Genomic DNA, 13,828 nt, shown 5'->3' with positions numbered 1-13,828 from the left:
TCTACTTATTTATTTTTTATTTCACTTTAACACAATAAAAGCATTTTAGAAAAAAAAAAAACATGTTTTAGTGTCTCCATAGTCTGAGAGCAATATTTTTTATTTTATTTTTTTGGGCGATTGTCTCATGTAGGGGCTCATTTTTTGCGGGAGGAGGTGACAGTTTGATCGGCACCATTTTAGGGTACATGCGACTTTTTTGATCACTTTTATGTTTCAAAGAACATTTATTGGTTTATCAGTATAAGTAAGCAAAAAAAAAAACTTACAGTGGTAATTAGCGGGTATGTTATATAGAACAATTACATTTCTTGGAGGTATGCATATTAGTGATCACATTTTTCCATACATTAAAATAACAGTGATCTACTTCCTAACATGAGGAATAAAAACATTAAAGGAAACCTGTCACCATGATTTTGCGCATAGAGCTGGGGACATGGGCTGCTAGATGGCCACTAGCACATCTGCAATAAATACCCAGGTCCCATAGCTCTCTGCGCTTTTAGGCTACTTTCACACTAGCGTTCGGGTGTCCGCTTGTGAGCTCCGTTTGAAGGGGCTCACAAGCGGACCCGAACACTTCCGTCCAGCACTAATGCATTCTGAGTGGACGCGGATCCGCTCAGAATGCATCAGTCTGGCAGCGTTCAGCCTCCGCTCCGCTCAGCAGGCGGACACCTGAACGCTGCTTGCAGCATTCGGGTGTCCGTCTGGCCGTGCGGAGGCGAGCGGATCCGTCCAGACTTACAATGTAAGTCAATGGGGACGGATCCGTTTGAAGATGAGACACTATGGCTCAATCTTCAAACGGATCCGTCCCCCCATTGACTTTACATTGAAAGTCTGGACGGATCCGTCTGAGGCTATTTTCACACTTAGAAATATTTTAACAATATAATGCAGACGGATCCGCTCGGAACGCAAGTGTGAAAGTAGCCTTATTGTGTTAAAAAAAAACGTTTTGATTGATATGCAAATTACCGGAGATGAGTCAAGCGGAAAGGAGCCCAGCACCGCCCTGCGTCCTCCGAATCTCCTCCTTGCTGGCTGACGTCACAGAGCTGGAGCGCCGAAATCTTGCGATGCGCGAGCTAGCGCATGCGTAGTTCGTTCCCTGTGCTGATGCCAGTACAGGGAATGAACATGATGCCGACACTGCGCATGCGCTAGCTCGCGCATCGCAAGATTTCGGCGCTCCAGCTCTGTGATGTCAGCCAGCAAGGAGGAGATTCGGAGGACGCGGGGCGGTGCTGGGCTCCTTTCCGCTTGACTCCTCTCCGGCTACAGGACTCATATCAGGTAATTTGCATATGGATCAAAACTTTTTTTTTTAACACAATAAAAGCGCAGAGAGCTATGGGACCTGGGTACTGCAGATGTGCTAGCGGCCATCTAGCAGCCCATGTCCCCAGCTCTATGCACAATATCATGGTGACAGGTTTCCTTTAATCAGAGCTGCAATAGATCATGATATTGAGACTTGACTTATAGAGAAATACTATAACGTAAATCTGAGGAATGGGAGGAAGACAGCCAAGGTTCCCGCACCCTTTCAAAGGTAGAGAATGTGTCAGTGCGAATAGCTGACATCTTTTCACATAGGAGAATTTTATTAATCCTGTCCAGTACTGCTTGGAAGTTGAGCGATTTAGAGCGTCATTTAAAAGCAATGTGGATTCTGGCTGCTAGTAGTATGAATTGGGATAGTTTGAATCTGGCATAGGTCAACCAGTAGGGTTTATCCCCTAGAAGACATAAAGGTAATGTCAATGGATAGTTACAATCTAGTACTGATGATATCCAGATTGTTATTTGAGCCCAAAAGCGTTTGACAATAGGGCATGACCACCAGATATGTAGCATTGACCCTTCATCATTACAACCCCTAAAGCATCTAGAAGATACTTCTGGGTATATACGGTGAAGTTGGGCAGGGACCATGTATTTTCTGTGGAGAATCTTAATTGATGACTCCGCTAGTGTAACTTGCCACAATCCTTTCGTAAGGGTCTGGGAACGTTGATACCATCTAGAAGATGAGTATTAGTATTGAGTGCTCCATGTATCGTAGACAACAATCCTTGTCTATATAGTGAGTAAGTAATAGAACGTTCAAACGGGGTAAATTCTACAGTTCGATCAGGTGTTTGTATAGCTCTTATGAAAGAAAACACTTGGTTCATATTAAAGTATTCCCTGACAGGAGGTGAGTATTTTTCTTTAAAGTCTGCAAGGGAGATCAGTTTACCTCTAATTAAGAATCTGTGTAATATACAAAGACGGTTGGATAACCACCAAGTAAAGTTGGAATGTTGGAGGCCTGGGGGGAATGCAGAATTTCCTAAAAAATGCACCAAGGAGAAGGTTTGGATTGTAGTGTAAATTTGAATCTGACCGATCTCCAAAGTATCAATGAGTAGTATGACAGAAGGGAATTAGTGCGTATGGTGTGGGGAATAGGGTCAGTATTCCAAATCAGGGCTTTCCAAGTATAGGGGCGTAATATTGGAGTGTTCTATTGCAATCCAAAGAGGGTGTGTTTGTGGGTCCAAGTGAGTTAGGAACATTTGGGCCTGATAGTCCTCCTTGCGACTTGTGTCTGCACATGGTTACTTTAGAAATACGTTGACGCTTGTTTGCCGAAATGAACCTAAGCTAATTTTTCTGAATGTATCTCGGATCCTTTATGGGAATTGGTACCGGTAGAGCCCTAAACAAATAAAGGAGTCTCGGGAGGATTACCATTCTGATAATATTTATCCTGCCCACCCATGAGGTCTGCAAAGATTGCCAGGAACTCAAATCTTGACGTATCTTTCGGTACATTGGTAAGTAGTTCGTTTTATAAACCTCACCAAGTATATTTGGTAGTAATACCCCCAGGTAAGAGATGTATTGAGGTTTATATTGGAAAGGGAATTTTTGTAGTAATAGTGATCTGGTTGTAGTGGTGATGTTACATAGAAGCAGGGCAGACTTGATATGATTTATTGAGAGGCCCGAGGTTTTAGTAAAGCAGTCTAGTAGTTTTAAGATGGAAGGGAAGGAGATGATGGGATTGGTAATTGATAATAGTAAGTCATCTGCAAAGAGACTCAATTTTAATTTGGTTCCCCAACCGATAATCCTTTGATGTCAATGTGGGACCTTATGTGGATTGCTAGTGGCTCAATAGCTAATGAAAATAATGCTGGAGAAAGTGGGCATCCCTGCCTCGTTCCTCTTCTAATTGGAATAGGAGAGGCCAGTGTGGTAGGAAGTTTAAGACAGGCTTCTGGTTTGGAATAGAGTGCTTGAATAGCCATCAGAAAGGGTCCTCTAATTCCCATAGTTGAGAGGACTTTGTAGAGGTAAGGCCACGTGACAGTGTCAAAAGCCTTCTCAATATCCAGGGCCAGTAGTGCTAGTGGAGTCTTAGTTTTATTAGAGATTTGTATGATGTTCAAGATTTTTCTAATATTGTCAGGTGCCTCTCTTCCCGGTATAAATCCAACCTGATCTTTGTGGATAAGATCTGAGAGTAGTCTATTGAGCCGACTTGCTAAAATAGAGGTAAAAAGTTTGTTGTCTATATTTAGTAATGATATTCGCCTATAGTTAGATGGGAGTAAAGGGTCTTTGTTAGGCTTGGGAATAACCGTAATTGTGGCCTTAAGGAATTCCTCTAGGGGCGCAGATCCGTGCATCAATTGGTTGCAGTAATTTGTAATATGGGGGATAAGCAAGGGGGCAAATTTTTTATAGTAAAGAGCAGAGTAATCATCTGGGCCTGGGGCTTTTTCTAATTTTTGGGACTTAATGGTGTGTTCCACTTCCTCCACTGACACTGGTTTACTTAATTCTGACTGAGATTCTGAGGTCAATACTGGTATATGTATTGACGATAGGAAATCATTCTCCTGTAATCCAGAGTCTTCTCTAGGGGCAGAATAGAGTTGTTTGTAGTATTTTTGAAATGTTTTATAGATTGTATCCAGGTTAGAGGTGATTTGACCTGATCGCGTACGTATTTAGAAAATGCGGTTAATCCGTTGTTTAGCTTTGAGTTGGCTAGCTAGTAGTTTGTCTGGTTTGTTGGCGCATCTATAATAGAAGGAGCCTGTCTAGTGGAGGGATTTTTCCGTATTATTAGTGAGAATCATATTTAGTTGCTGTTTAACATCTATTATAGCTTTAAGGAGATACAACAGCGGGGTTCGTTGATGGGCCCATACTAACTTACTCAATTTGGTTTCTAGGCCAACCTGGGCCTGGGTTCGTTCCCGTTTTTGTCTGGAGGCTACACTTATCAATTTACCCCTCATGTATGCTTTATGGGTTAACCACAATATAATTGGGTCAACTTCAGAGGTTGTATTATCTGTGAAGAAGTTTGAGAGGTCGTCCTGGAGTTGGGTGAGCAAGGCAGGATGAGTCAGGAGGGACTCATTTAGCCTCCAAGAGAACGGAGTGCAACCTTGATTGGGAGCTGTAAAATCAGAGATGACCATATCATGGTCTGACCATGAAGACACAACATGTCTGGAGTAAGACAAATAGTGGAGGAGATTTGTGGATGCTAGAATCATGTCAATACGGAGTACAATTGATGAGCTGACGAGTAATATATATAACTTCTTTGTGGGCTGTTGTGTTCCCTCCAAGTATCAGCTAAGGAGAGTGATTGTAGGACGCGTTTAATCTTGTTTACCTGAGCTATAGGACGTGGGGTTGTGGGGGGAGCTGAACGATCTAGTACAGGATGAAAAACAAAGTTGAAGTCCCCACACCAAATTAATTTGTGGATTAAATGTGGTTCAATTACCCCGTTCATGCTTTCAAAAAAGGTAATGGGGTCATCAGTAGGAGCGTAAGCGTTAATCAAACATAAGGATTCCTCCCTGTAAGTCCCCACAATAATAACATATGTTCCATTTGGATCAATATATGACTGAGTGACAGTTAAAGGAAAATAGTTTCTCAACAGGGTAATCACCCCTCTGCATTTTGATGTAAAAGTAGATTAATAAAAGTTTATATACTGTGGATGGAAGTATTTTGGGTGGGAGGTAGGGATAAAATGCGTTTCCTGCAAACATATGACGTCTGGCATGTGTTTAAGAAATATAGAAAAAGCTGTCTTTCTCTTTCTGGGGGAATTTAAACCTTTCATATTATGAGATAATAGTTTACACATGGTGAAGATGTGGGAGCATACTCTTACTATTGAGAAAACGCCAGACGTCATCTGTTCTTAGGCCCGCCTCCAACCCAATGTTCCAATCTGCCACATTACTCCTGGTGTTGGTCATAAGCATATTCTACAAGAAAAAAACAACAATACAGATGAACATTGAAAGGACAGAAGTATACATAAAATGATATAATGAGCTGTTAAACCCAGAACAAATAACAGTTGTAGATGGGATAGGTGAGGAGAGAATTAGCCATACAATAGCCAACAATACATTAACACATAAACCCAGGATTGAGGTCAACATGAAAATCCGCGTTGTCGATTCCCTGTAATAATAGAACTGGCCCTATAAACATTTCTAGGACATATTACAAGAAACCCTTTAAATACGGATTATAATAGAGTTGAACGACACCATTACCACACTGGATATAATGTAGAAAGTACCGATGATTCAGGTGATCTTTGATCTGTTCAGACCATTAGAAGCTGCAGGAACTTTGGTCCAAACTCTAGCTGGTCGTTGCGGCATTGGCGGAGAGGATGACGAAGTTTGGTGTTCGCAGGGGATCCCTGCACGTTGTAATGCCTCAAGTCCCTCTGACGGTCAGTGGACCGTATGAAAGCGGGAATTCAATTGAAAAGTTAAGTTGAAGGGGAATCCCCATCTGTACCTTATTTGCGCTTTCTGCAAGGCTTGTGTGACTGGCCTCATCTCTCTTCGCCTTCAGAGCGTGGAAGGAGCTAAGTCTGCGTAGAGGTGGACAGAAGCAGGTAGTCCAGGTAAATTAGAAAGTCCTCTTGTTGCAGCTAAAAATGTATCCCTCATTTCTGGGTGATGGAACTTGAGGATTATATCTCTTGGGAGATCCGAGTTGCGAGATCTCCCCAGAGCTCTGTGAACCCGGTCCATCTTCAGGAGACTTAACTCCGTTTGTGGCATTAAAGTTGCAAACCGGGTGGATAGGGTGGACTGTATATCAAGATACAACTCAGGGAGTCCTCTGACCCGCAAATTTCCTCTCCAGGACATGTTTTCAAGGTCTTCTATTTTAAGTTCCAAGGCTGTCAGCTGGGTCTCATGGGCATTAATGTCTTTTTTTGCAGGTGATATGCGACAGAACGCGTTTTCGGCTATATTAGCCTTCATCAGACACATTGCCGCTGGAGATGAGAGGGAAAGACACACAAGTAGATCAGGTGCTGTCAGCACCAGTGGTTTGAGGTGCTGACAGCACCTGATCTACTTGTGTGTCTTTCCCTCTCATCTCCAGCGGCAATGTGTCTGATGAAGGCTAATATAGCCGAAAACGCGTTCTGTCGCATATCACCTGCAAAAAATAAAATTGCAACCAAAGTATACCTCTCACTGCTGTGAGTTTGCCTGGTCTGCCGGAATAGCTCTGGTAAAGTCTGTGAGGGAGCTGGAGTATCCGGTAATTTAGGTCTCCCCTTGGTGCGGGTCATCTTCGGGGTCCCTTGCATTCGTTTCAAGGCTTAGTGGAGCCCGGTAAAAGGCGCTAAGATCAGGGTTAGCTCGACTTGCGGAGCGGAGCGGAGCTCACTGCGCGCATTTTTGATCTCTTTTAATACCTTTTCTTGGGAAGTGAGGTGGGCAAAATTTCAATTCCATCATAGTTTTTCTTTTTTGTTTTGATGGCGTTCACCGTGCGGGGAAACTAACATAAGCCTTTCATAGATCAGGTCATTACGGACGCGGTGACATGAAACATGTGTAGTGTGTGTGTATATATATATATATATATATATATATATATATATTTTTTTTTTTTATTAATGTGCAGCTATAAGAAGAAATTCATTTTTTCTTTTCACTTTTTTTTTTACATTTATTTGACCCAGACCCACTTGGCTCTTGAAGATCCAGCGGGTCTGATGCCTCTATAATGCACTGCAGTACGCTATACAGTGTACTGCAGTGTATTGTGACTTTACACTTTTTCCGTTTGCCATGGTAACCATCGGACGCTTCCACAACAGCGCAGTGCTTGATGGGGGAGGGAGCCCCCTCCCTCTGTGAACCCATAGGTTGCTGCATCGGCACATCAGCGCCCAATGGGAGAGGGAGGGCGCTCCCTCCCTGTTAACCCTTTCCATACAGCGGTCCCTATGGACTGCAGCATGGAAGGGGTTAAACGGCTGCCATCGGTGCCAGCACCAATGTCGGCCATTTCAAGCAAAGTGTCAGCTGTATGCTGACACTCTGCTTACTGCTTGGCCATCCTGAAAATGAGGGAGGGGGGCAGCGGATTGCGTGCCGCCTTGCCATCCTGAAATGGCGCACTTAAAGACGTGTCTGTTCTATGGACTTTTCATTGTGTGAATTAACACCAAGACTGTAATGAGTCGTTTTTCTTTTGCCTTTTGTGTGAATAAACATTGACATTTTGATTTACGAACTTGTTTTGCCTCTGTACTGCGTCCGCTTACCCTGCCTACCAGAGCAAATACTCACAGGGGTTAAAAAGTGGGTTTTTGGAAATTCTTAGAAGTTTAGAAGCAAGTCTTAACATTTTTAAGCCTTAACGTCCCAAAAAAGAAAATGTAATTTACAAAATGATCCAAACAGGAAGTAGACATATGGGACATGTAAAGTATTTTGACTCAAATTTACCACTGTCATGAAGTACAATATGTGACGAGAAAACAATCTCAGAATGGCCTGGATAAGTAAAACGTTCCTAAGTTATTACCACATAAAGTGACGTGTCAGATTAGCAAAATTAGGCCTGGACAGAAGGGGGGGTAAATGGCCCGGATGCAAAGTGGTTAAACTGCTGTGGAACACCCCAAGGGTTAGCAAAGTTTGTAACATCAGTTTTGAATAATGTGAGGGGTTTAGTTTTTTAAAATGGGGTCATTTATGGGTTTCTATTATGTAAGCCCCTCAAAATCACTCTATAACTGAATTGGTGCTTAAAAAAGCTAATTACTTTTAAACCTTCTAACGTCCTAAAAAAGTAAAATGAGATTTACAAAATGATGCCAACGTAAAGTAGACACGGGGAATGTTGACTGATAACTATTTTACGAGTTTTGTTTTATTTATGTCTTTTTTTAATAAAGAAATTCAGATTTAGAAAATTGTGATTTATTTTTTTTCTACATTTTCTGTAAACTTAGATTTTTTTTTAAATTAGTTATCCACTTCCCGTCCGCCCATAGGATATAAACGTCCTATGGGTGGATGTTTATCTCTGAATGGACGTTTCTGAATGTCCATTCAGAGATCACAGCTGCACGCTAATCGTGCAGCTGCTGTGTCAGGGGCCTGCGGTCAGTGACAGCAGAGCACCCCAGGGAGAAGGCAGAGGACAGTTCCCAGGTGGCCCTGCCTTCTAGAAAGCTGTATACACAGCACTCAACGAGCGCTGTGTATACAGATCAGGAAGCGCTATGCTAGTGCAGGACCTGTTGGGTTTTCTACAGACCTCGATCAGCCCTGCATTGAGGCTGTACAGGCACTGTATTCTGCAACACCAAGCGATCAAAAAATAGTGCCAATCAAACCGTCACCTCATTCTGCAAACAATGAGACCCTAACTAAGACAATCGGTCAAAAACTAAAAAAGCTATGGCTCTCAGGCTTTAATTTCAAAAATGCTATTATTGTGTAAAACTTAAGTAAATAAAAAAAAGTATGCATATTAGGTATTGCCACGTCTGTAACTATCTGCTCTATAAAAATGTCACATGACCTAACCCCTCAGGTGAACGCTGTAAATAATAAATAAATAAAAACTCTGCTAAAACAACCAATTTTTGGGTCACCTTGCCCCATAAAGTGCAGTAATGAATGATCAAAAACTCATATGTACCAAAAAATGGTACCAATAAAAACATCAACTCGTCCTGTAAAAAACGAGCCCCTGCACAAGACAAATTTTTAAAAATATGGCGTCGAAAATGGAGACACAAAAACATTTTATTTTTTTCAAAAAATGCTTTATTATATAAAACTGAAACAAACAAACAAAGAAAGTAGACCAGTGGCGTAACTACCGGGGAAGCAGCTGCTACGGGGCCCAGCGCCCCGGCAGCGTGTGTGACAGGTTATTTTCAAGTTAGTTAAATATCGTGTTCAGGGCCCCCTCACAGCAGCAGCCATCCACAGATCCCCCCATAAAAGCGCCATCCACAGATCCCCCCATAACAGCACCATCCACAGATCCCCCCATAACAGCACCATCCACAGATCCCCCCATAACAGCGCCATCCACAGATCCCCTCATAACAGCGCCATCCACAGATCCCCTTCATAACAGTTCTATCCACAGATCCCCTCTATAACAGTGTCATCCACAGATCCCCTCCATAACAGTGTCATCCACAGATCCCCCTCCATAACAGTGTTATCCACAGATCCCCTCCATAACAGTGTCATCCACAGATCCCCTCCATAACCGTGTCCTCCACAGATCCCCTCCATAACAGTGTCCTCCACAGATCCCCTCCATAACAGTGTCATCCACAGATCCCCTCCATAACAGTGTCATCCACAGATCCCCTCCATAACAGTGTCATCCACAGATCCCCTCCATAACAGTGTCATCCACAGATCCCCTCCATAACAGGGTCATCCACAGATCCCCTCCATAACAGGGTCATCCACAGATCCCCTCCATAAAAGTGTCATCCACAGATCCCCTCCATAACAGTGCCATCCACAGATCCCCTCCATAACAGTGCCATCCACAGATCCCCTCCATAACAGTGCCATCCACAGATCCCCTCCATAACAGTGCCATCCACAGATCCCCTCCATAACAGTGCCATCCACAGATCCCCTCCATAACAGTGCCATCCACAGATCCCCTCCATAACAGTGCCATCCACAGATCACTTTCTTTCTTACACCGTTCACACAATTCTTATGTACAGGATTCGTAGGATTCGAGATTCAAAAGATTCAATATATTCGAGAACCTTTTTGGATTCAAATTTTTAAAAAAATTGATTCGGCCCACCTGGGCAGGAAGGTGAAAAGTGGCCTGGGGTAGAAAGGGTTAATATATGTTAATAATCCTCTGGGAGCAACGGGGGTGTTGCCCTTACACCTAGAGGCTCCTCCTTTCTGCACCCGCCACGTCCATTTCACTTCCATTGACAGGGTCAGGTGTGATTATGTCTTCACTGCCTGGTCCTGTCAACCAAAGTGAAAAGGGCGTGGCAGGTGCAGAAAGGAGGAGCCTCTAGGTAAAAAGGCAACACCCCCGTTACTCCTAGAGGTTCATTTGCATATAATAAAACATAATTTTCTCAGCAGTGCGGGCACATATCCACATGGGACTAACACAGATGTCTTTAGCTGCCAAGCGCACATGTACCAGGTCAGCCGGTGTCACGGGTACCAATCTGCTGACAGATGCCCTTTAATTTTTGTGATTCCATGAACTGATAGGACCAGGGCAGTCTGAGCTCTAGATCTATGAAGTGATCTACCAGATTACAGCTTTATACAGGGATTACCGCTGTGACCTGTAACTGACTATAGTGGTAATATGAAGATGTGACAGGCTTTTGACCTGAAACATGGAGGAACTGCCTTGATGCACTTTATTATCTCCTCCAGTGTTTCCTCTTCTTATCTCCAGTAATTGTATTTTACATGGGATTTTCTATGATTTTACATCGGTTCATCTTCTTTCCATTCAGGTTCCTACAATATAAGATCCGCTCAGCGTATATCTCCTATATAAGATCATTCTCCTGTTTGACCCATCAAGGATGGATATGGATGTGGACAAGATGGCAGAGAGTATAATAAATCTCACCCTAGAGATCCTCCTCTGGCTTACTGGAGAGGTGAGAGATTCTGATGATGTCACATTCCATCATCTTCTCTATGTTACTAACAGATGGACATGACTGGAGAGGTGAGGGACTCTGGAGATGTATGGAGTGATATTTATTACTGCGTCTCTCCATAATCAGGAATACATAGTAATGAAGAAGACCTCTAGTGAGCATTGTCAGGCCCCGGTATCTGAAAGACGCGGAGGAATCCTGAGCCCAATATCCAGGCCGACACCTCACATCCCGATACATGAGAAAGTCAACAGAGAGAAGATCCTAGAGCTCACCAACAAGATTATTGAGCTGCTGACTGGAGAGGTGACATCGCTGGGAATGCCGGGACATTATACAGTAACACTATGAAGGGATCTGGGTGATGACTATATCATTGTGTTGTCAGGTTCCTATAAGGTGTCAGGATGTCGCCATCTTTTTCTCCATGGAGGAGTCTGAGTATTTAGAAGGACACAAAGATCTGTACAAGAACGTTATGATGGAGGATAACCAGCCACCAAGTAAAAGACATGACTAAATACACACATCCTCTCACTAGTTATATGTAAGAAATTAATTGTCACCGTATGTTTTTCCTACAGTTAATAAAGAGAGAACAACTCCCAGTCCTCTTCTTCTACAGGATGAGAGATGTCCCAGCCCTATTCTTCTACAGGATGAGAGATGTCCCAGTTTTCTTCTACAGGATGAGAGATGTCCCAGTCCTCTTCTTCTACATGATGAGAGATGTCACAGTCCTCTTCTTCTACAGGATGGTTCAGAAGAACATCAAAGCATTCCATATGATAATCAGATAGATGGAAAAAAGGTCTAATGAAAGGTTCCCTATGATCTGTAGAAGTGCTGTGAAGATCTTGTGTTCAGTCTTGTTTTATAAACCAGTATTATACAGTTGCAAGAAAAAGTATGTGAACCCTTTGGAATGATATGGATTTCTGCACAAATTGGTCATCAAAATGTGATCTGATCTTCATCTAAGTCACAACAATAGACAATCACAGTCTGCTTAAACTAATAACACACTAATAATTAAATTGTACCATGTTTTTATTCAATGCCACGTAAACATTTACAGTGCAGGTGGAAAAAATATGTGAACCCTTGGATTTAATAACTGGTTGAACCTCCTTTGGCAGCAATAACTTCAACCAAACGTTTCCTGTAGTAGCCGATCAGAAGTGCACAACAGTCAGGAGTAATTCTTGACCATTCCTCTTTACAGAACTGTTTCAGTTCAGCAATATTCTTGGGATGTCTGGTGTGAATCGCTTTCTCAGCATCCCAATCGAGTTGAGGTCAGGACTCTGACTAGGCCACTCCAGAAGGCGTATTTTCTTCTGTTTAAGCCATTCTGTTGTTGATTTACTTCTATGCTTTGGGTCGTTGTCCTGTTGCAACACCCATCTTCTGTTGAGCTTCAGCTGGTGGACAGATGGCCTTAAGTTCTCCTGCAAAATGTCTTGATAAACTTGGGAATTCATTTTTCCTTCGATGATAGCAATCCGTCCAGGCCCTGACGCAGCAAAGCAGCACCAAACCCTGATGCCCCCACCACCATACTTCACAGTTGGGATAAGGTTTTGATGTTGGTATGCTGTGCCTCTTTTTCTCCACACATAGTATTGTGTGTTTCCCCCTAAACAACTTAACTTTGGTTTCATCTGTCCACAGAATATTTTGCCAGTACTGCTGTAGAACATCCAGGTGCTCTTGTGCAAACTGTAAACGTGCAGCAATGTTTTTTTGGACATCAGTGGCTTCCTCTGTGGTATCCGCCCATGAAATCCATTCTTGTTTAGTGTTTTATGTATCGTAGATTCACTAACAGGGATCTTAGCATATGCCAGAGACTTTTGTAAGTCTTTAGCTGACACTCTAGGATTCTTCTTCACCTCATTGAGCAGTCTGTGCTGTGCTCTGGCAGTCATCTTTACAGGACGGCCACTCCTGTAAAGGGAGAGTAGCAGCAGTGCTGAACTTTCTCAATTTTTAGAGAATTTGTCTTACCATGGACTGATGAACAGCAAGGCTTTTAGAGATACTTTTATAACCCTTTCCAGCTTTATGCAAGTCAACAATTCTTAATCGTAGGTCTTCTGAGAGCTCTTTTGTGTGAGGCATCATTTACATCAGGCAATGCTTCTTGTGAAAAGCAAACCCAGAACTGGTGTGTGTTTTTTTTATAGGGCAGGGCAGCTGTAACCAACACCTCCAATCTCATATCATTGATTGGACTCCAGTTTGCTGACACCTTACTCCAATTAGCTCTTGGCGTTGTCATTAGTCTAGGGGTTCACATACCTTTTCCAGCTGCACTGTGAATGTTTACATGCTGTGTTCAATAAAAACATGGTAACATTTAATTCTTTGTGTGTTATTAGGTTAAGCAGACTGTGATTGTCTATTGTTGTGACTTAGATGAAGATCAGATCATATTTTATGACCAATTTGTGCAGAAATCCATATCATTCCAAATGGTTCACATACTTTTTCTTGCAACTGTATGTTTTATCCTTGTATAATGAGAAAGGTAAAGATGGCAGGATTACAGCTAACTATAGACCTTACATGTCATCTGGATCTTCTCACAGTTTTCTGGTCGGTAGAGACTGCTGGTTGGAATAAGGAACCAACTAGATGCATATATACAGGAGACCTGCAGATATTTTCGGGTCAGACAATGAAACCTGGCACATGCAGATCCACTGTGTCTCTTGAATAGATTTGACATGGTTCTGCTCCAAAGTGTGTTATCTACGTGAGCCCCACTTCCCTCCACTTTATCCCCTCTACAGGGATCTGGACTTTGTTGCAGGG

The 13,828-nt window shown here is 42.7% G+C and overlaps 2 protein-coding genes across 3 annotated transcripts in view; both read left to right on the top strand.

Annotated features, from left to right (window-relative positions):
* LOC122933675 (gastrula zinc finger protein XlCGF57.1-like) overlaps nucleotides 1–13,828 on the top strand; it is a 376,277-nt gene that overhangs the window by 10,562 nt on the left and 351,887 nt on the right. The gene's annotated exons all lie outside the window — the stretch shown is intronic.
* The window catches only part of LOC122933673 (gastrula zinc finger protein XlCGF26.1-like), a 284,426-nt gene that overhangs the window by 10,629 nt on the left and 259,969 nt on the right, over nucleotides 1–13,828 (top strand). For both annotated transcript variants that reach the window (XM_044288614.1, XM_044288613.1), the window contains exons 2-4: nucleotides 10,856–11,005; nucleotides 11,135–11,314; nucleotides 11,397–11,511. In XM_044288614.1, the coding sequence (XP_044144549.1) occupies nucleotides 10,928–11,005; nucleotides 11,135–11,314; nucleotides 11,397–11,511 (373 nt within the window). In that variant the 5' untranslated portion in view covers nucleotides 10,856–10,927. The remainder of the gene's footprint in view (nucleotides 1–10,855; nucleotides 11,006–11,134; nucleotides 11,315–11,396; nucleotides 11,512–13,828) is intronic.

This window comes from Bufo gargarizans, chromosome 4, assembly GCF_014858855.1.
Source record: "Bufo gargarizans isolate SCDJY-AF-19 chromosome 4, ASM1485885v1, whole genome shotgun sequence".
Taxonomy (NCBI): domain Eukaryota; kingdom Metazoa; phylum Chordata; class Amphibia; order Anura; family Bufonidae; genus Bufo; species Bufo gargarizans.
Note: the sequence above shows the minus strand (reverse complement) of the source record. Positions and strands in the feature narration are given on the sequence as shown.